The sequence below is a fragment of the Agrilus planipennis genome, unplaced genomic scaffold (assembly GCF_000699045.2).
Source record: "Agrilus planipennis isolate EAB-ADULT unplaced genomic scaffold, Apla_2.0 scaffold147, whole genome shotgun sequence".
Taxonomy (NCBI): domain Eukaryota; kingdom Metazoa; phylum Arthropoda; class Insecta; order Coleoptera; family Buprestidae; genus Agrilus; species Agrilus planipennis.
Genome location: NW_020438940.1, coordinates 599,888 through 620,707, shown reverse-complemented (window position 1 = coordinate 620,707; position 20,820 = coordinate 599,888). Strand labels below are relative to the sequence as shown.

At 34.3% G+C, this 20,820-nt stretch overlaps 1 protein-coding gene across 1 annotated transcript; it reads left to right on the top strand.

The window, feature by feature from the left end:
- The first annotated feature begins 1,756 nt into the window (after nucleotides 1-1,756).
- LOC108738906 (pre-mRNA-processing factor 40 homolog A) lies at nucleotides 1,757-19,431 on the top strand. Its single transcript, XM_018472519.2, has 13 exons — nucleotides 1,757-1,934; nucleotides 2,004-2,291; nucleotides 2,350-2,489; nucleotides 2,541-2,641; nucleotides 2,693-2,785; nucleotides 5,671-5,857; nucleotides 5,985-6,186; nucleotides 6,257-6,485; nucleotides 12,535-12,798; nucleotides 12,968-13,197; nucleotides 13,328-13,522; nucleotides 13,726-13,977; nucleotides 19,225-19,431. The coding sequence occupies exons 1-13, from the start codon at nucleotides 1,932-1,934 to the stop codon at nucleotides 19,390-19,392; spliced, it is 2,352 nt and encodes a 783-aa protein (XP_018328021.1). The 5' UTR covers nucleotides 1,757-1,931; the 3' UTR covers nucleotides 19,393-19,431.
- The last annotated feature ends 1,389 nt before the right edge of the window (nucleotides 19,432-20,820 follow it).

Sequence of the window (20,820 nt, the reverse complement as noted above, 5' to 3'; positions counted from 1 at the left end):
TAGAACCCAGGGGCTCTTCTACTGAAACGCATAAGGGTGGATGGCACAGAGACAGACATTTATTGTGTCGTTTCTTTAGAGAATATCAGATCTTATATCCCAAGTTTGCTACGAAAGCCGATATTCGGTGCCGTGCATAACATGGCTCACTCAAGCGCCAGATCGACACGCAAAACAATCGAGTACAAATTCGTATGGCCGTTGATAAACAAGGACGTCAGCGAATGGGCCCGAACATGTCTTCTCTGCCAACGATCAAAAATCAGGAGTCACACGAAATAGCAACCCGAACACATAATTGTCATTTTCAAAAATTGGGTGGCTCGCTTAGGGACGTCAAAAGAAATCACCACTGACCGCGGAAAAGCTTCAACTGTCTTTTATATTTTCTTTAAAGTTTTAATACTAGCGACGGTGTTAAAGTGGTAATCGCCACAAATACTCCCCCTCCAGCGACCTAGCTAGTTCGCGAATTGAAATTTCTTCGCCTTGAATGTCACTGCAAAATATATGTCTTCAGCCTTGTGGGTAATGTGACGTTTACTGGTATATGATCCGCGATTTGGCTCGGGTTGTCGTCCATCTCTCTCACAATAAAGGCTGCTTTTATATTGTCAACTGAGATGTTTTAATTGATGCCTTTTACATTGGTTCTAAAGCAAAAGTCTTTTAGTCTTTCGACAATATCATACGATCTTCGTATGGTTGATCTAGTGGCTTCCTCACGCCATCAATTCATGCAAAAGTATGTGTACACATGTACAGAGTCCTTGGCGTAAAAATTCGGGTCCTATGGTGAGCTGTGGGCTGGGGTCTGATTTTTCTCATAATTTGCCTCAGATGTTCTAGGATATTTGTGTATCCTGCGAAGGTTTCTCGTTGAAAAAATACTCCCCGGGAAATCTGAGAGTGGTACCATAAATTAGTTTAGCTGCAGATGTTCCGATGTCTTCTTTCAGGCTGTTCCTTTGTCCTAGCATACCACTGGTAACACCCGTACCCAGTCTAACGTCTTGTGACACTTGATGGCGGCATTAAGAGAACCGTGTCATCGTTCAACGGTGCCGTTTAACTGAGGATGATATGCTGTGGTCCTGCATCTGAATCTATCTATTATAGTCAGGCAGTAACGGTAACCTCGAGAGACTGCCATGGATGGACGTTGTTGAATCTTTCGTCTGGGACACGGATGTGTTCGGGTTGGGGGTACCTTTTTGTGGCGATTACCACTTAACACTGTCAATGTTGACCGATGACTATTATTAAAAATTTAATATTATAATTATTGTATTAATCCACGTACTTATAAAACAGAAAAAAATTATCAAATTGTAATATTATTTTTATTATTAGCTTTTCAGATTAATATGTTATATTTATTTCAAGTTAATTGTTTTTTACTGAGTATTCAATTATTGCGCTTGCGCATTGGGCTTGCACGAAACAATAGACAAATCTATCACTCGATTGTATCTCATAAAACAAAAAGTGTTTTTTGAAAAATATTTTAAATCTATTCATAGGTAACATAACTTTTTAGTTGAAAAACCATTAATAACGGGTATAAGCAAGCAGGTGCGTACTTACTTTATCAGTAAAAATAACCTGACGTTAAATTATGAACTAATTGCTTTCTATAAAGTTGGGAATATTTTGTTTATTAGGACTATGCTCATAGAATATGAACATACTACACAAGTGCTGCCAGCGTTCAACTATGGTTCGACTATATTTGTCATATTTGTTGATTTGTGGGTCAACATGGTGTGACAGCTACACTTAAACATGCTGATCTATGATACTAATAATTGGTAAGGTTAAGGAGCAAAAGTCTGCTAAAGTTTCAATTTTCAAACCAAACTAAGTTATGGGTAAAAACTAGTGGTTAAACACGACGTGTGCAGTTTTGACGATTATTATAAATGAAATAAATGGTAAATACTTATTTTAATTTATTTAGCATTTGGTCGTATTTAAACTTTATTTTCTTGAATTGGTTTTAGGATCCTACAATTGCAAATATACCACCACCGGGTTACGGCCCTCCACCAGCAGGTATAGGGACTTCTCCCGTACTTCCTTCTGTACAGATACCTTCTATTGCACCGTTTCCGTCTATAATACCGCCATTCAGCATACCTCCCCCTGGCTTTAACTCATTTCCACCACCAGGATCCGGTAGTTCTGAATGGTCAGAACATAAAGCTCCTGATGGAAGAACTTATTATTATAATTCAATAACTAAGCAGAGCTCCTGGCAAAAGCCCGATTCTCTTAAAACTCCTACAGAGGTACTTATATAAATTTTTGTATTATTTCATGGGGACATATTGATAAGATTTACTTTAGTTACTTCTTTCACAATGTCCTTGGAAAGAATATACAGCAGATAATGGGAAAGTATATTATCACAATATTAATACAAAGGAATCTAGATGGGTCATTCCTCAAGAATTAGAAGAAATAAAGAAGAAAATTGCAGAAGAAGAGTAACAAACTTTACTATTAATGTGTCTGTTTAGTTATATTTGTTTTTTTAGGAGTAAAACAACCTCAGTCACTTTGACGCCTAAATCAGCAGAAGTTGTAAGTCCAAATACAAAAAGCAGTACATCTTCACCAAAAGTTACTACACCTACCCGTAATTTTTTTTTGTTATGATCTTGTGCTACTTAGTATACTTTAATTTTAGTTTCCAGCCCTGGAAGTAAGAGTGCTCTGGAAGCCTCAATGGCTGCTACATTAGCTGCTATAAATCTGCCAAAACCACCTGCAGTTTCTAAAGGTAGATTAATTCATTTATTTATTATTAGAAATAGACTTAATAGTACTTTTTCCAAATCGAGCATATGTATATTGTTTATATGAACTGAAAATAAGTGTAGAGCATTGGAGGGTGTTAACTAGATGCAATAAACAATTGCATGATGAATACAAGCAGCACGGTTAAAAAAGGATAAAAAAGTTTGTAAGAAATCCGTAAGAAGTTACAAACCGAAAGTGATCCTGAGCGTTTTTTGTTAACGTGGTGTAGCACAACTAAATCTGAGTACAAATTAAATAAAGACCGGGCAGCTGCATATGGATAGAATGAAAACAAAAAACGTCGCTTTTCCAACACTTAAAGTGAGCAAAAACAACAACCAACAATTTATCGGTTACTTATTCCCCAGTTGTTGGTTTGGGCAACACAAGCAGAAGACAAGCTTCAAAATACCTATCCAAATTATTTTTAACTCGTTCAAAATATTCAGACATTTTGGCGAATTTTATTTACAACGATCATCACATGATCCTGCACATCGTTTGTATTGTGTACTGCTGTTTGATTTACGCGCTGTTTCGAAAAGCCCCCCGCAACGAAGTCCTTCTGAGTTGGATCCGGATTATTGATGTCTAAAGCAATTTTTTGCGGAAACTGCTAACACAAACTCACTCGCAAGGCTTCTGCCCCTTCCTTAAAGCTCCTCATTTATTTTAGTTACATTGTGCTTATTAAAAAAAAAGTAAGTTGTCTAATTAGGTTGGGGTTGGATTTGCTTTGATTAAGCTAGGTTAGGTTACGATTCAATGAAGTTTTTAAGTTATAAATTTCTAAAACTTCAAAATATCACATCATCATCATCAGTAGGATGTCCTAAGTCCTAAGACTGGTTGGACACGCACTTCCATTCTTTCCTTAACTATTTGCGAACAGTAATCTAATCTAGGTCTACCTCCACTCCTAACTTCCTTTTTTACCTGTAATATGTCTCTATCTAGACCTATTTTTCTCGCCTATTTCATATTGAATTCCCTGTGTTCTATGTTCTCCTATTCTTTCTAATACCTCTTCATTTCTAACCTTCTCTATCCACGGTATCATTCGCCTGTAACACCACATTTAACACCACTTTTCTTTTTCGCCGCTCCCACTGTCTTTGTTGCGCACCCGTACAGTGCCGTGCTCTAAATTAATCGTTCGCGAGCATAGAAGTGACTTCTTTTTATTGAAAGCGAGTCGACCGTGCTATTCTCTGCTTTATATCCCTACTACTCCTTCCGTCCTGACTTCCTAGTAGTAATTTCTTCTAATTTTTCGACTCCTATTTTTATATTCGCTCTTTTCCTACTTTTTCATCCCTTGCATACCAGTATTTTTTTTTACTTTTATTTATTTTCATACAGTACTGTTTTGTCAATACCGCCTCCATTTTATTTACTACTATACATTTATTCTAAACTCAAATTTATCATGTCCTAAAAGTTCTTTCGCCCTTTTTTCCATTCTCCTCTGTACAATTCTAGTTAAAATTTTTGATGCATGGGAAGTTAAGCTAATTGTACTAAATGTCTCGCACCTATCCGCGCCTCTCTTTTTAGGTATGGTTACTACAACGTTCCGTTTATAATCCTCTGGGTCTTTCCCCGTTTCGTAAATGTGACATTAGCTTAAACATACGATCTCTAACTTCTTGTCCTGCATCTTTTAGAATTTCCCCCTGTATCCCACCCGGCGGTAACCTTATTATTCTTTAGGCTTTTTAATGCTATGTCGAACTCTTCTCTCATTATGGGATAACCTAGCTCACCTATCTCCACACTATCTTCCTTCTCTAATATGTATCCTAATTCATTGCCTGCGTATAGGTTTTCTAAATATTCTTTCCACCTATCTGCCTTTTCCTCATTTTCTATCAAAATGACCCTGCCTGGTTTCTTATGTTATTACTACTGTACCCTACTTCTCTAAAATTCCTTTTATTTATATTATAAGCCTCCCCGTTTAACCTAATCATCTGGTATCTTCCACGTATAGCGCCTCCTAATGTGATTGTTGAATAAAGTATTCGCGACGGTTAAGTTATGTTTATCGTAAAATTCTATCAGTCTATCGGCCGTAGTATTTCTATTGCCTAATCCAAAAGAACCTGCTATTGCACCCTCTTTACCTTCACCTATAACTGTGTTGAAGTATCCTACAACTATTAGGTTTTCCTGCTCTTTCAGTAAACTAACCGTTTCTATGTCTTTATCACTGTAAAATGATTTAGGCATGTAGACCTGCACTAATACCGTTCTTACCGGCTTTGAGTTTAATCTAACCATAACTATCCTATCGCTTTTTTGTAAATAACTTTCTACACTCTGCCCTACTTTCCTACGCATTACAATTCTTACCCCCAAATTACCTTACACCGATCCTGTATATATTATTCTTGTCTCCATTCCAGAAGTCTCCAGCTTCGGGCCGACATACTTCACTAATACCTACCATATCTAAATCTAATCTATTCATCCCTACTTTTAAATTTTTCAATTTCCCTACTTGCCTTATTGTCCTAACATTCCACTCTCCGACTCGTGAAATATTGCACTTACCTCTATTGCACTTATTGATAATATCCCCCGAGGTAGTCCCCGCTCGTACATCCGAATGGGGGACTAGTTTACATACATACAATGTTCAGTGCGGCCAAGTATGTATCGGAATTATCAGTGATATACTGATAAAAACTAATAAGTTTGTAATGGCGATCAAAATATAATAGTTTTTAATTGGTTTATAGACTTAAGCATAGACATATTAGTTGGATGTGTAATTACCCTTTGTAAAAACCTTCTTAAACATTATCTAGCACTAATTAGTCATAAATGGAATGGTAATGCCTCATTCTTCATTATTTTTAGAAGAAGAGCAAACCTCAGCAGCTCAAAGTCAACCAGTTGCTGATAATAACAACACAGCTTTAGAACCCAAAGGGTTTAAAGATAAAAAAGAAGCAATGGAGGCATTTAAGGAACTATTAAAAGAATACAATGTTCCGTCAAATTCTTCGTGGGAACAATGCATTAAAATAATACAACATGACTCAAGGTAAATTTCAATGTACCTATTCTATTTCTAAAACCACAAAGTTATTTTATAATTTGTTATATAAATTGTTATTTATGCATATTAGTTTTATGTTAAGGAAAAATAAAGTGATTGTCTTTTTATTTAGATATGAAATGTTCAAAAAACTAAACGAAAGAAAACAGGTTTTTAATGCCTATAAGACACAAAAACAAAAAGACGAGAAAGAGGAAAATAGGCTTAAAACAAAGAAAGCTAAGGAGACACTTGAAGATTTTCTGATGAATTCTGATAAAATTTCATCGGCTACGAAGTATTATAAATGCGACGAAATATTTGCAAATTTGGAGGTAAACATTTTTATATTACTTATTGCAATATCATAAATTCAGATATCATATTTTGTGATTAATTTTTAAGGTGTGGCAAGCAGTACCCGATACAGACCGAAGAGAAATTTATGAGGATGTAGTATTTACTCTTGCAAAGCGAGAGAAAGAGGAAACAAAGGTTTTGAAAAAACGCAATATGAAGAAATTGTCAGAAGTATTGGACAGTATGACTGAAATTCAGTACGATACGACATGGAGCGAAGCCCAAGCGATGCTTTTAGGCAACGACTCATTTAAAAATGACGTTAATTTACTGGGTAAGTTTGTCATTTTGATAATTAAAATGAATAGAAAATATTGATAAAGATTTAGAAGTCAAGTGAGGAACTGTAGGAGTTCCTACAGTTCCTGGATGGAGCAGATATAGATAGCGATCATAACGATCATAACGTATTAGTTATGAAGACTAGTCTTAAATTGAAAGTTCTGAAAAAGAGAGAAGGTAGGAAACGTTTTTACTTAAAAAAAAAACTAAAATATAACGAAACGCGTGATAAGCTTGGAACAAGGACAGACGACATACTAAAGAAGCATTAAAAAGTGGCTAAAGTCAGCAGCTACAGATTTATTAGGTCTTAAACAAAACGAAAGTGGGAACCTTGGATAACAAACGAGATTGTTGGTCTAATATAAAAAAGGCGGAAATACAGACGAGGACAGATGAAGAAGGGCAAAAAAATATATAAGGCAATAAAGTGGAATATAATTAGAAAGTGTAGGGCAGCTAAGGAACAGTGGATTAATATCAGGTGTACAGAAGTAGAAAAAAAAATTAAAGTAGGTTAAACGGATGAGGCTTACAGTATAATTAAATGGGATTAGCAGAAATCTTAAATAGAATTGTACAGGAAGGGCGGAAGAACTATTAGGAGAAAATCAATTTGGGTTCAGAAGAAATAGAGGAACGCGGGAGGCCATTCTAGCTTTACGAGTAACAATAGAGAAAACGATAGAAAAATGAAAGAGTGTCTATGTAGGATTCGTAGAGTTAGAAGAAGCTTTTGACAATGGAACAAGATGTTAAATATACTTAAAAATTAGGGATGAGTTACAAAGATAGAAGGATGATATTTAGTTTGCATAAACGACAACAGGCAGAGCTGGAGTAGCAACGTAGAGAAGTAAATATTAGGAAGAGAGTCAGACAAGGATGTACATTGTCACCGTTAATTTTTAATTTATATATTGAAGATGGGATAAATATCATTAAAGGCAATACAACTGTAGGGATAGACATATAGGAGCAAAAGATTAGTATGCTTAGATTTGCAGATGATGTAACAGTATTAGCATTTAGCAGGGAGTAATTAGAGATAGCTTTAAATAAAATGGAAGCGGTATGGACAAAACAATATTGCATAAAAATAAATAAAAGTAAAACAAAAATACTGGTATGCAAGGGAAGAAATAAAAGGGAAAAAGCGACTATAAAATAGGAGACGAAAAGTGAGAAGAAGTGACTAATTTTCGGTATCTAGGAAGTCAGAAAAGTCAGTACGGAAGGAATAGTAGGGATATAAAGCGGAGAACAGCGCAGAGTGGAGGTGCCTTCAATAAAAAGAAGTCACACCTATGTTCGCGAACGATTAATTCAGAAATTCGAAAAAGATTGTTAAAAGTTATGTTTGGAGCGCGGCGCTGTACGTGTGCGAAATATGGACGGTTGGCGCGGCGGAAAAGAAAAGGGTAAAAGCCTTCCAAATGTAGTGTTATAGGCGAATGACGAGAATATCGTGGTTACAAATGAAGAAGTATTAGAAAGAATAGGTGAAGAGAGGACTCTATGGAAGTCAATAACAAATAGGCGTCATAGGTTGGTAGGATACCTTCTCAGGCAAGAAGAGTTGATCAGAGACATATTAGAGGCAGAAACAGGTGTTAAGAGGAGTAAAGGTGAACCTAGTATTAGATTATTGTTCAGAAATAGTTAAGGATCTGGGATGTTGTAGTTTTAGGAAAATGCGAAGATTAGTTCAAGATAGGAAAGAGTGAAGGTGCGTGTCCAACCAGTCTTAGGATTGACGACTTTATGATAATGATTGATGAATGAATTTATTTTATTGAAGGTTTTGCACATAACATGAAGTGGAGACTTAAGCATAATATTTTTACTTTTTTGGTTATAAAAAATGCAAGTTAGTCTGGTGTTAAAAAGCGGTACTTTAAACTGAATCTTTTGTAAGAGGTCAGGGTACTAAACTTTATTATGTAAAGGACTGTACAAAAAAACTTATCTAAACGCAGATCCTTCTTAGGACTGACGACCTTATGATGATGATGATGATGATATGTAATCTGTTTCGAAGACTTTCCAACTGCAACCATAAGAATAATCAACAAAAACCAAATTTAATCAACCCATGACACGCTTTCTGTACTGCAAATGAGAGTAGGTAGATCTTTATCGACAATTAAAATATATTGTATGCTTATATTCGCTTGCTGAGAAATTGAAGGGAAAAATTTGCTTTATAGTTTCACGTTCTTCCTGAATGGGAGGGGTACACAATCAAAAAGTATTTTTGAAGTGAAACTTCTATATATACGGGGGTATTACGATTTTTTCTGTCACGAAAAAGTGTTACGGTCGCGTGGAGGGGGTAGACAGTATATCGCGAGGTGAAAGGCGGCAGCGGTGGAGGGAGGGAAAGGCTCGCGGCGGCGGAGAGAGGGCAACGGCTGTATTAGATGGATATAAGGCGCAACAGCAATTTGAAAACCTGCCCGTAAAACTTTAAATAAAAATTTTGTTACGATTCGTTTTTTTACTTGTCCGTTGCCATTTGTTGTTCCACTTGTTCGTTGCCATTCGTTTTTCCACTTGTCCGTTGAAGTTTCACTTCTGCTATGTGTCCCAGTACTCATTTCGTTTTTTCATTACTTTTATTGTTACTTAGTAGGATAGAGCGGGCCTGTTGAGCAATTTAAATATCTCAAAAATTATCCACCGCACGATAATACATACAGAAGGCGTCGCAGGAGGGGAACTCATCACGCGATTGTCGATAATCGGTCGATCGAGTGATGTACACGCACTCTTTTGAAAATAGCTGAAATCATTTAATTTTTTACGAAGATGGTAGAAAGTAAATTATCACTCCAACACCTACAATAACATTACATAGGAAATAAATGATTGCTTCTTTTAAGGTGTGAGAAAACCAAGAGACGTTTCGGTCACCAAGCTTTGTGGCTCTTATTAATCTAATAAATTAATACATTTGTAATAAGAAGGAATACATAAAAAATAACAAACGGTACTATTAAAGATTATAACTGATCTTAAATTTGAATAACCTGTGGCTTGATTGTTAATAGAAGTATTAAATTTTTAAAATGAACTTGTTACAACAGTTGATGTAACCAGATGTAAAATTTAGACCATTATAGGTAAAACAATTGACTAGAAAACATAAACTAAACTTCTTTCTTTTAAACATTCTAAAACATCATTCTAAAGACCTATTATTAGTTTGGTTGAGCCGACAGTTGTTAGACTACTAAAGGTCTACTAAAAAGATACTAGTTTTGATATATCGGTGAAACCAAACGGAGTTTTAAAACGAAACTTAACGAACACAAACATAACATTAAAGAAAAACCAGACTCTGTTATCTCAAAACACATTCACGACGAAACAAATCACAACATGTATTGGGAAGTTACAATCATCTTAAATAATCAAATCAATTATAAAAAAACGCTTAATTTATTAAAAAACAAAAAAAAAACGTTAAATGAACACACCTATTCAGAAAATATACGTAAAATATATGACAAGAGAAAAGTGAAATTTTGATAATTGAATAGAATCTTGTCATCTATTTTACGTATATTTTCTGAATCGGTGTGTTCATTTAACGCTTTTTTTTTGTTTTTTAATAAATTAAGCTTTTTTACAGTGGATTTCATTATTTAAGATGATTGTAACTTCTCAATTTATATTGTGATCTGATGAATATGTTTTGAGATTACAGAGTCTGATTTTTCTTTAATGTTATGTTTGTGTTCGTTAAGTTTCGTTTTAAAATTTCGTTTGATTTGACCAACATATCAAAACTAGTATCTTTGTATGGATTTTGTAAACTACATTAGGTTTTCGTTTTTATCTTTTTAGACTTTCTCTGTTTTGATGAAGTAGTTTAGGCTTGGTGTTGGTGTTATATATTATGACAAATTGGTAGTCTAAAGGTCGTCGTCGGTTGGACTTGCTTCCTAACGTTTCGCTAACACGAGTGGCGAGATTTAATTGTTATCCGCTAATATCGTTATCTGTAATCCACAGTATTGCAATTGCAATATTTTCTAAGATTCTTCTTAATTTGAAAACATATTTTCATTTTCCATTCTTAATAGAAATAATATTCAATAATTAATATTGAGAAGCAAAATATTTAATTATTGAACTGTATTATTTTTTTTGAAGTTCTGCTAAAAAATAATACGAAGTTTGCTTTTACAAAGAAAACTAGAGAATATGGGTATAGGAAACCATACTACCATTCGAAAGAGAATAAAATTGTGCATCAGATTATGAAAATAGTGTGATCCATTTGAGAAAATTAACTTTTAATACACCCTGTATGTAATTTAACCCATTTTTAAGTATGGACAGGAAGCTTGGAGGTATAGCTATCACTCCTCAAAAAAATATTGTTGCTCCTACTTTTTTACTGTAAAATAGTTGCGGCTTCTTCAGGAGTTCCAGTTGATTTTTATTAATGATATAACAGGTACACTTTAGTGTCTTAATTTTGTTTTCGCAGACAATCTTAAAATCTTCTCATTTATTAATAATATCACTGATTGCATCAATTTTCAAACGGACCTTAACCATGTACACAAAAACGAATAAACTCTATAAATGTTAACAAACGTAAGATTATCACTCCAAAAAAAATGAGGAATCAATTTCCAGTATAGTCTTTGTGGTTCCCAATTGGATTGTCATAAAACTACTAAAGATTTAATTACTTTTTTTGGTACAAAAATTTTATTTGCTAACCAACATAGTAAAAGTTTCTAAATCCTACAGTTTCATAATTAGAAACACCAGGTGATTTTCCAATATAAATGCGATCAAGTCATTATATTCTACTGTAGTTAGGGCAAAGCTTGAATATGCTTCGGTTATTTCGCATCCTTACTAACAGTCCCTGGTTAAAAGAGTTCAAAGGAATTTTCTCAAGTTTCTAGCCTTTGGATGGAACATACCCACAGAGAAGAATTTCATATGAGTACCTTACTAACTGTTTCGGGTTAGTTTGTTTAGATTTAAGAAAAATCTGCGTTTCGATAAGTTATTTTGTACAATCGTTTATATAATAAAATTTAGTGCCCTGGCAAACAATTCAGTTTAAAGTACCGCTACGTAACACCAGGCTAACTTGCACTTAACCAGAAATGTAAAACAAATATTATGCTTAAGGTTCCACTTTATGATACGTGCAAAAACTTCAATTAAATAAATTCGTTCATCATCATCGTCAGTCCTAAGACTGGCTGGACACGCACCTCCATTTTTTCCCATCCTAAGCTAATCTTCTAGGTCTGCCTTTACTCCTCTTAACTCTTGTAGACATATCTCTGACTACCCTTCATGTCTGAGAAGGTGTCCTATCAACTTATCTCTTGACTTCCATGGAGTCCTTTGTTCACCTATTCTTTCAAATACCTCTTAATTTTCATTCTTTATGCGATATTAATTTTGACAATATGAAAATTATTACCAACGCAGTAAAAAGTAATTATGATTCGTTTACTTAATGTGCTTTACTTTCTTATTGTCTTTATTTGTGCAAGCGCTGCGAAATAGTACTCCGTATAATTTACAGTTCCTCCGCACATCGGCTAACAAATGTCCTATAAAGCGTCATTTTCTGGTTGTCGCGATTTTCAATAAATGGTAATAGGCTCCATGGTACCGATGGTTGGCTGTCATGTAGGTGGATCTATATTTATGAACCGTTTACTAATTTCTTTTTTAATGATAAATGTGTTAACCGAAAAATGATTTCGTTTGATTGCTTAGGGTCATTATGGTACAGTAGGAAAAAACAAGACGAGTCTTGTCGTGGCCATGTCCTTTAGGAATTTATCTCAGTAAAAGATAAAATCAGCCGCGCTAGTGTAAACGATGTAAATATCCGCGGACCTTCAACGTAGTAACGTTAAGTTCGTCGTACAGTGGACTTTTTTCACAATAGGTATTTTCGTCGGCAGACGTTTAACCACAGCGAATAATTTTTAAATCCTTAATTTATAACTTGTATAATTTCTAAAACAATTCAAATTAAAAACTTGCAGCAATGGATAAAGAAGATGCTTTAATAGTATTTCAAGAACACATTAAAGACCTTGAAAAGGAATATTTGGACGAGAAGGAGAGGGAAAAAAGACGTTATAAAAGACAGTGTCGTAAAAATCGAGACCAATTTTTATCTCTTTTGGATGTACTGCATGATGAAGGAAAATTAACGTCTATGTCTCTTTGGGTAGAGCTTTATCCTCTTATTTCAGCAGATATACGATTTTCTGCTATGTTGGGTAATATTCACAAGGTTTTCGTAGGTAGCCATAAATTAATTAATCTTAACTTGTGCTATTTCCTAAAATGACAATTTTAAAGCTTTTTAACTTGTTTTTGAAGAAATTTTTAAGGTTACAAAATGGCATGTTTGCTTTGAATTGTTGAAGGAATTTTTATAAATTGTAAAGTTTGCATATGAAAATCTTTTAGGGCAAAGTGGATCTACCCCATTAGACTTATTCAAATTTTATGTAGAAGATTTAAAAGCTCGATTTCATGATGAGAAGAAAATAATAAAAGATATTTTAAAAGAACGTGAATTCGAAGTAAAAATTGAAACAACATTCGAGCAATTTGCCACGGTTGTCTGTGAAGATAAAAGAAGTGCTTCGTTGGATGCTGGCAATGTTAAACTTACTTATAATTCTTTACTAGAAAAAGTAAGTAGCTGATAATAGTTCCGAATTATGGTAATATTCTTGTTTCGTCAATTTATGTATTGTAAGTTGTTATTGTTATTTATTTGACTATTTTTCCAATGATTTATTCTAATTAGTTTATTTTTAAAAGGCTGAAGTGAGAGAAAAGGAACGCATAAAGGAAGAAACTAAACGAATGAAAAAGTTGGAGGGAGCTTTCAAAAATTTATTACGAGAAATGAATATAGACTATGAATTATCATGGGAAGAAGTTAAGGCTAAAATAGAAAACGAAGAAGAATTTTTGGCGTTCGAGTCTGATAGCGAACGAATTAAAGTGTACAAGGTAATCATCCCTTAAGCATTGCTTGACTTTGCTCCACCTCACCTCAAATCGGCGTTTAAAAACTTATTGCTAAAATTGTCAGCCTTTGTATCATTTTTAGTTTCGGCCTTTTTTATTCTAATAAATATTCAGATTAAAACGCTATAAGTCAAAAAATATTACCAAATATGACTTTAATACGAAATACAAATCCTCCTTTTTAGGATTTCCAGCATGAGATGGAAGAGTCTTGCAGTCATCATCACTCACGATCTCGTAAATCAAAGAAGAAAAAGAGTAAAAAATACCGATCATCAAGTACCAGTGAATCTGAATTGGATAAAGCAAAAAAATCGTCTTCACACGGTCACCATAAAGCAAAAAGTTATAGTTCTAGTGAAGAATTGAGTGAAGAAGAACACAGCGTAACCAACAAAAAAAAGAAGAAGAAGAAACACAAAAAGAAAAGTGTCAGTGTGAGTATCTTAATATTAATCAGCTTTATTAATAGACAATAGTAATCACTACCAGCAAGCTACTAAAGGTCTATTAAGAACATCGTATCAATGGTCGCAGTTAAAGTTGTAAGCAGTTGTCATCTTTAAGCGGGAATTAGATGGCTGAGTCATTTTTTTCTTATTCGTTTGCGTCGCGTCGTGTTTTGTGGTTATTGTTGGTGTGTTTATTGTCTATTATTTTATACAATATGGCGTATTATTGAAAGTGCAATTTGTAATTAGTTTGGTTTATTATCAATTAGTAGTTATTAGTGATTATGACAGGACATTTTAAACATTAATCGTTATGTCTGGAAAGCAAACAAAGAAAGGAAAATAAGAGCCATGACTGGGGTTAAATAAAAAACGAATAGAGCAAGCAAGCAGAAAAAATGCATCAGTTCAAAATTAATGATGAAATAGAATACCACAACAAACGTTTAAAAAAATAATTGTGAAATTAAATTAGTTAAACTGTTTTCATTTATTTTTTAACACGGTATGAACATCCTTTAATAAACAAAAAACAATTAATGTACAAATTTTCATTCGCGTTAATGGGATACAGTTACTTAATATAGCACACTTAGTGGCATTTTAGTACCTACTACTTAGTAGGGTACTTACAACCCACTAATGGGTTGACTATTAATTAGGCTGAATAATATTCATCTGCAGTTGATTTCATTTACATAAAACATACCCTTTATTAATATTTAAACGTGTGGGTAACCCACCAAACGCGAAGAAGCGTCAATGTATATTGCGCTAGTAACAGAAGATCAGAGTCTTTAGATTTTACATTTTAGAATCTATCTAGAACAAGTCCAAGCCCCTATAAATAGATGTCGCGATTTCGGAAGAGAACAGTTATAGTTACGAGGTGATAGAAGGTGAAATAAGAAGAGGGATGAAGCGATACAGTAGGTGATATAGTAGTGAGCAAATATTTAATTAATAAAAGTGGCATTAATCGAAGAGTAATTGGTTGAACAAATTAGTGGTGCGAAAGCTGTTTTGTTATGCGGCTAGAATGCACACCAATAATTTTGTTAAAATAGGAGAAATCGAGATATTTTATACCTGTTACAACAAGGGATTCCGAAGCAAAATTTGAGGAACAAATAAAGGCTTTGATGGCAAAATGGAAACAGATATAAATGAATGACAAGAAGAATTAAAACTTGAAAAAAAATGAAACAGAAAATGGGAAGATGATATGAAAAAAGAGACAGGAAGAAATGAAACAATAATTGAAGGCAGTGCAAGGTGCAAGATGACATGAAAATGGGACAAGAAGAAATTAAAATAGAAATAAAGAACGTACAAGAATCAATAAATATGAAAATAGAGGAAAAGATAAACGACAACAGAAACGAGAAGAAAGTGAAACTAAGATGGAAAAGAAAATAGAAGAAAGGGAAATGTGGAGACGCAAATCAAAGAAATTGAATGCTTGAAACTTCGAGAGCATTGTAAGAATCAAATCCAAACAATTCAGACTTGGCGCATAAAGCATATTGCTGACACGTACGCTCATAAGAACTGGAGCATTAACGATACCTGTTCATACAGCTAATTTGAAAGACTTCGAGCAATAGATCTGCAAAGGCACAGAGAAGGAACTGTAAATGGGAAAAACCTGAGGCGAAACTGACATCATTTTCTTTAACAGAACTTATAAGATACATGCATAAATAAAAAGTGATCGAGCATCTCAAAGTCCTTGGGCTTCACCTATTGTATTAACACCGCAAATAGTTCCACGAGATTTTGTGTGTACTATAGGAAACTGAATGAGGTCGAAGGACTAATGGACACTATATTACAAGACTGAACGAGAAATTCTGTTTAGAAATAAGTGACAAGCTTTGGAGTGCGTTAACTAGATGCAATAGGGAATCACATGATGAGTTCAGCTGCGTAGTTAAGGGTAATTTTTTTGTGGAACCCATGACAAATTACAATTCCATGTTGGTCCTGTGTGTGATGAATTGGCAATGTGGTGTGTATTTTGATAAGAAGAGTTATATCGATGGAGAATGAAATAAAATTTGCTGGTTATCGAACGTTTTACGTTGTAATTGAATTAAATAAGTACATTTGTTTTACACCTCGGCATGTATTAAGAACAAAAAAAAAACAAGGAATGTAAGTTACGTAAAAACCACCAGGTAAATGAGTGTCATCTGGATAAAATCGTAATTTTATTAAGGCAAATTTTTTGTGGGTGGTTTGCCAATAGTCCTATTATTTCACTGGAAAGAAATAATTATTTACTGATTTTTGCTTGTAAGTGAACTTACTGTTCATTTATCGATGGTTCCGAGAACAACATCACTAAACATACCTACAAACATGCGTGAAGTTATAGATCGGTCATCCATGAGATAATTGGAAGTACACCGGCCAGTATTTTATTCGGAAAAGAACTCAGGCTGCCAGCGAACTCGATGTTTGCTCACCCTGAGTAAAATATAAGAGCGCCATCCATACTGATGTGCATATAAAGCTGCGATTAGAAAGTGATCGCATGAAAAAAAGATACAATCAATAAACTAACTCTGCTTGTTTTTAATAGAGGCGACGAAATGTGACTCTACACTCATCAAGACGGAACTACAAATTACTAACCACATACACCGTTACTTAACGCATCAGTGACGTTGGCCAGGAAATTCAAAAAGGACATTGGGTCAAAATGAAAGTTGTCCATCTTGACCGGCTTACTCCCTTCAAAGGAGAAGTCACTGATCAGGACGATCAATATTAGTAGGAGAACAGTGTCACACGTATAGGCTACCTACCATTTGTAAAGAATTCGTTAGTAACAAAGAAGACCAAAGTCTCTTAATCCTACATTTTGGAATTTTTATAAATAAATATTTTTTTTANTAACGAACTTAAGAATTAATTAAAAGTGAATTAAATTTATAAACAAACAAATGAATTTGTTAGTTGTTAATAACTCGTCGAGGAATTCCATATCAGGATTTTCATCATCGATTTTCGATTAAAATTAACCGAGATATTAACAATTTTTCTCTCGTGAAGGATTTAGAAACTCGAAGAGATAGCAAGCGGGCTCGCTTCTTTTCTTATTCCCACCACAGCTCCCATGTACTATAGCTATGCATCGAATGTGTGATTGTTTATCGCTTAATACTTACCAAATTCAACATTAATCGAAACGTCACTAACTTACATTTAAACTTCAACATTTCAGTTATAAACCTGTGCAGTTTAAACTTTTACTGTTAATAGCCACAGCGAATTAAAAAAAAATCATATCTCGATTCCTATGAAAGTATAATCCGTCCAACTTTCGAAAGTTAAATTTTAATTTGACGAGTATACGGCGATTTGTTTATAAGGTAAAAATCGCACTTTTTTTCAGAAGTGGATTTAAACAATAAAACAAGGAAATTTCAATTTTTTTCAATACTTGTTTGAAGTATAAATCCTTCAGATTGGCATTAAATTGTTTGCGTAATTTTTGCATGACCCTTCCTATGTGTCATAAACAAATACAATTACTCGAAAAATTTTTGGCGATTTTAAACTTAGCACATATTTCTAAAACCAGTAAAGGAACATTTTTACGAAATTTGACATATTTTTACTTAATACCTTGGCACCCATTTGTAAAAATAGCGTTTTTATCATATTTTTGCAAATAACCAACTTAAAAAAACGCAATCTTAATAAATCACAGCTAATTACCTGCAACTTCTGTTTGAAACTTTTTTCTCTACATTGCTCTGCTTTTTGCTATAGCTAAAAAACCGTTTTTCACGCTATAAATTGTTAAATTACCTATTGTGTCGCCACTCAATTTTTGACGCACTCGATTGTTTAATTTATACACTTTCCAGTAATACTTCTATGAAGAACCCTAAGTCCTCGAATTACATATTTTTCGTATCTAATTTGCTTGGACTATATCGCTGAGCACGGTTTTACATCGCAATGTAGTGGAAGTAACTTAAAAGCACCAGAGCACGCTTATATGATGTGATGCTACCCTGAACATGGCTTTACGCGAATTTTTGTTGAAATTCGTACATGTTTTTATGGCAAGCAGAATTGTAGAGTAACGTAGTAAGTTACTTCAGTTTTCTCCTGAACTCCGAGTGTATTACCTGCGGAAAATTTGGCGCTTTTGAAATTTTTTCCGCCATTGCATGTGAATCTAAAGTTTGTGCAATTTTATTGAAGAAATAAATATGAAATAAGAACATACCCTTAAAATTTAGCAAAATTTTACGCATCTATTCAATACCTTTTAAACAATAACAAACAACACTAAACACACTATATATAACTGCTCTTACATAATAGAGATACGAGATACATCGCCTACATTAACTTGGTAAAGTTCAGAAACATGGTAGTTGGGTTCCACATAACTTGACCTCAGAAAACAAAGAGCGACGAGTGAACACGGCCACTTCTTTATTAAAGAAAAGATTTTCTTTGCAAAATTATTACTGAGCCAAGGGCCAACATCCATTCCAAAAAGTGTTGCTATGTACATATCTGATGGGATATGAAAGGCGTAGTGCATTATGAGTTGCTGAAATCTAGCCAGACTATTTCTGCTGACCTGTATCAACAGCAACTTATACGTTTAAGCGATGCTTTATAGCAAAAGAGTCCTTTCACTGGTAGCCGCAATAAACACGTGATTTTGCAACAGATAATGCTCAGCCGCATGTTGCAAAAGGTATCAAAGATGTCATTTGTGGATTGGGTTGAGAGGCTTTCCCTCACGCGGCTTATTCGTCAGACCTTGTCCCATCGGATAACCATCTACTCCGATCGCTCCAGCATCACCTAGCTAATAAGAACTTCGGAACAGTTGAACAGTTCAAGAAAGCATTAGCGAAGGAATTAGTCAGTTGCCCAAACGATGGAATAAAATCATTGAAAGTAATGGAGATTACTTTGAATATTAAATGTATCTTTGTTTGTTTATAAATAAATTTTCAGTTACATTAAGAAAGTACCTTATTAATTTGTAATACCTCTGTACATAATATTTCCATATTGCCTGGCAATCACGCCCGTGGGTTGAAATATATGAGCTGTGGCTAATGATGTACTTTCGAAACAGATCTTATTTTTTTCTACAGATCACACTGCCTAGGAACTCATAATTTTTATTTTACACACATCTTAATTTTAAGAAGCTCAAAATATGCTTGTATTGTTTTATATAAACAGAGAAGTCCATCTCGAGAGTCCATAAGTAATAGCAACTCTACATTGAAAAGATCATCTCGCAGAACACCCCAAGAAAACGAAACTGGAAACGTAGCTTTCACAGAAGCTGATCTTGAGAAGCAGAGGGCGTTACTCTTAGCACAACTTAAAGAACCCGAAAGTGATTAATGACTACTCTGCTATTAATATTAATAAAATACTTTTAATGAACTGGAGCATTAACGATACCTGTTCATACAGCTAATTTGAAAGACTTCGAGCAATAGATCTGCAAAGGCACAGAGAAGGAACTGTAAATGGGAAAAACCTGAGGCGAAACTGACATCATTTTCTTTAACAGAACTTATAAGATACATGCATAAATAAAAAGTGATCGAGCATCTCAAAGTCCTTGGGCTTCACCTATTGTATTAACACCGCAAATAGTTCCACGAGATTTTGTGTGTACTATAGGAAACTGAATGAGGTCGAAGGACTAATGGACACTATATTACAAGACTGAACGAGAAATTCTGTTTAGAAATAAGTGACAAGCTTTGGAGTGCGTTAACTAGATGCAATAGGGAATCACATGATGAGTTCAGCTGCGTAGTTAAGGGTAATTTTTTTGTGGAACCCATGACAAATTACAATTCCATGTTGGTCCTGTGTGTGATGAATTGGCAATGTGGTGTGTATTTTGATAAGAAGAGTTATATCGATGGAGAATGAAATAAAATTTGCTGGTTATCGAACGTTTTACGTTGTAATTGAATTAAATAAGTACATTTGTTTTACACCTCGGCATGTATTAAGAACAAAAAAAAAACAAGGAATGTAAGTTACGTAAAAACCACCAGGTAAATGAGTGTCATCTGGATAAAATCGTAATTTTATTAAGGCAAATTTTTTGTGGGTGGTTTGCCAATAGTCCTATTATTTCACTGGAAAGAAATAATTATTTACTGATTTTTGCTTGTAAGTGAACTTACTGTTCATTTATCGATGGTTCCGAGAACAACATCACTAAACATACCTACAAACATGCGTGAAGTTATAGATCGGTCATCCATGAGATAATTGGAAGTACACCGGCCAGTATTTTATTCGGAAAAGAACTCAGGCTGCCAGCGAACTCGATGTTTGCTCACCCTGAGTAAAATATAAGAGCGCCATCCATACTGATGTGCATATAAAGCTGCGATTAGAAAGTGATCGCATGAAAAAAAGATACAATCAATAAACTAACTCTGCTTGTTTTTAATAGAGGCGACGAAATGTGACTCTACACTCATCAAGACGGAACTACAAATTACTAACCACATACACCGTTACTTAACGCATCAGTGACGTTGGCCAGGAAATTCAAAAAGGACATTGGGTCAAAATGAAAGTTGTCCATCTTGACCGGCTTACTCCCTTCAAAGGAGAAGTCACTGATCAGGACGATCAATATTAGTAGGAGAACAGTGTCACACGTATAGGCTACCTACCATTTGTAAAGAATTCGTTAGTAACAAAGAAGACCAAAGTCTCTTAATCCTACATTTTGGAATTTTTATAAATAAATATTTTTTTTAACAAAAAAATGGTAATTTATAATACTTAAGAATTAAT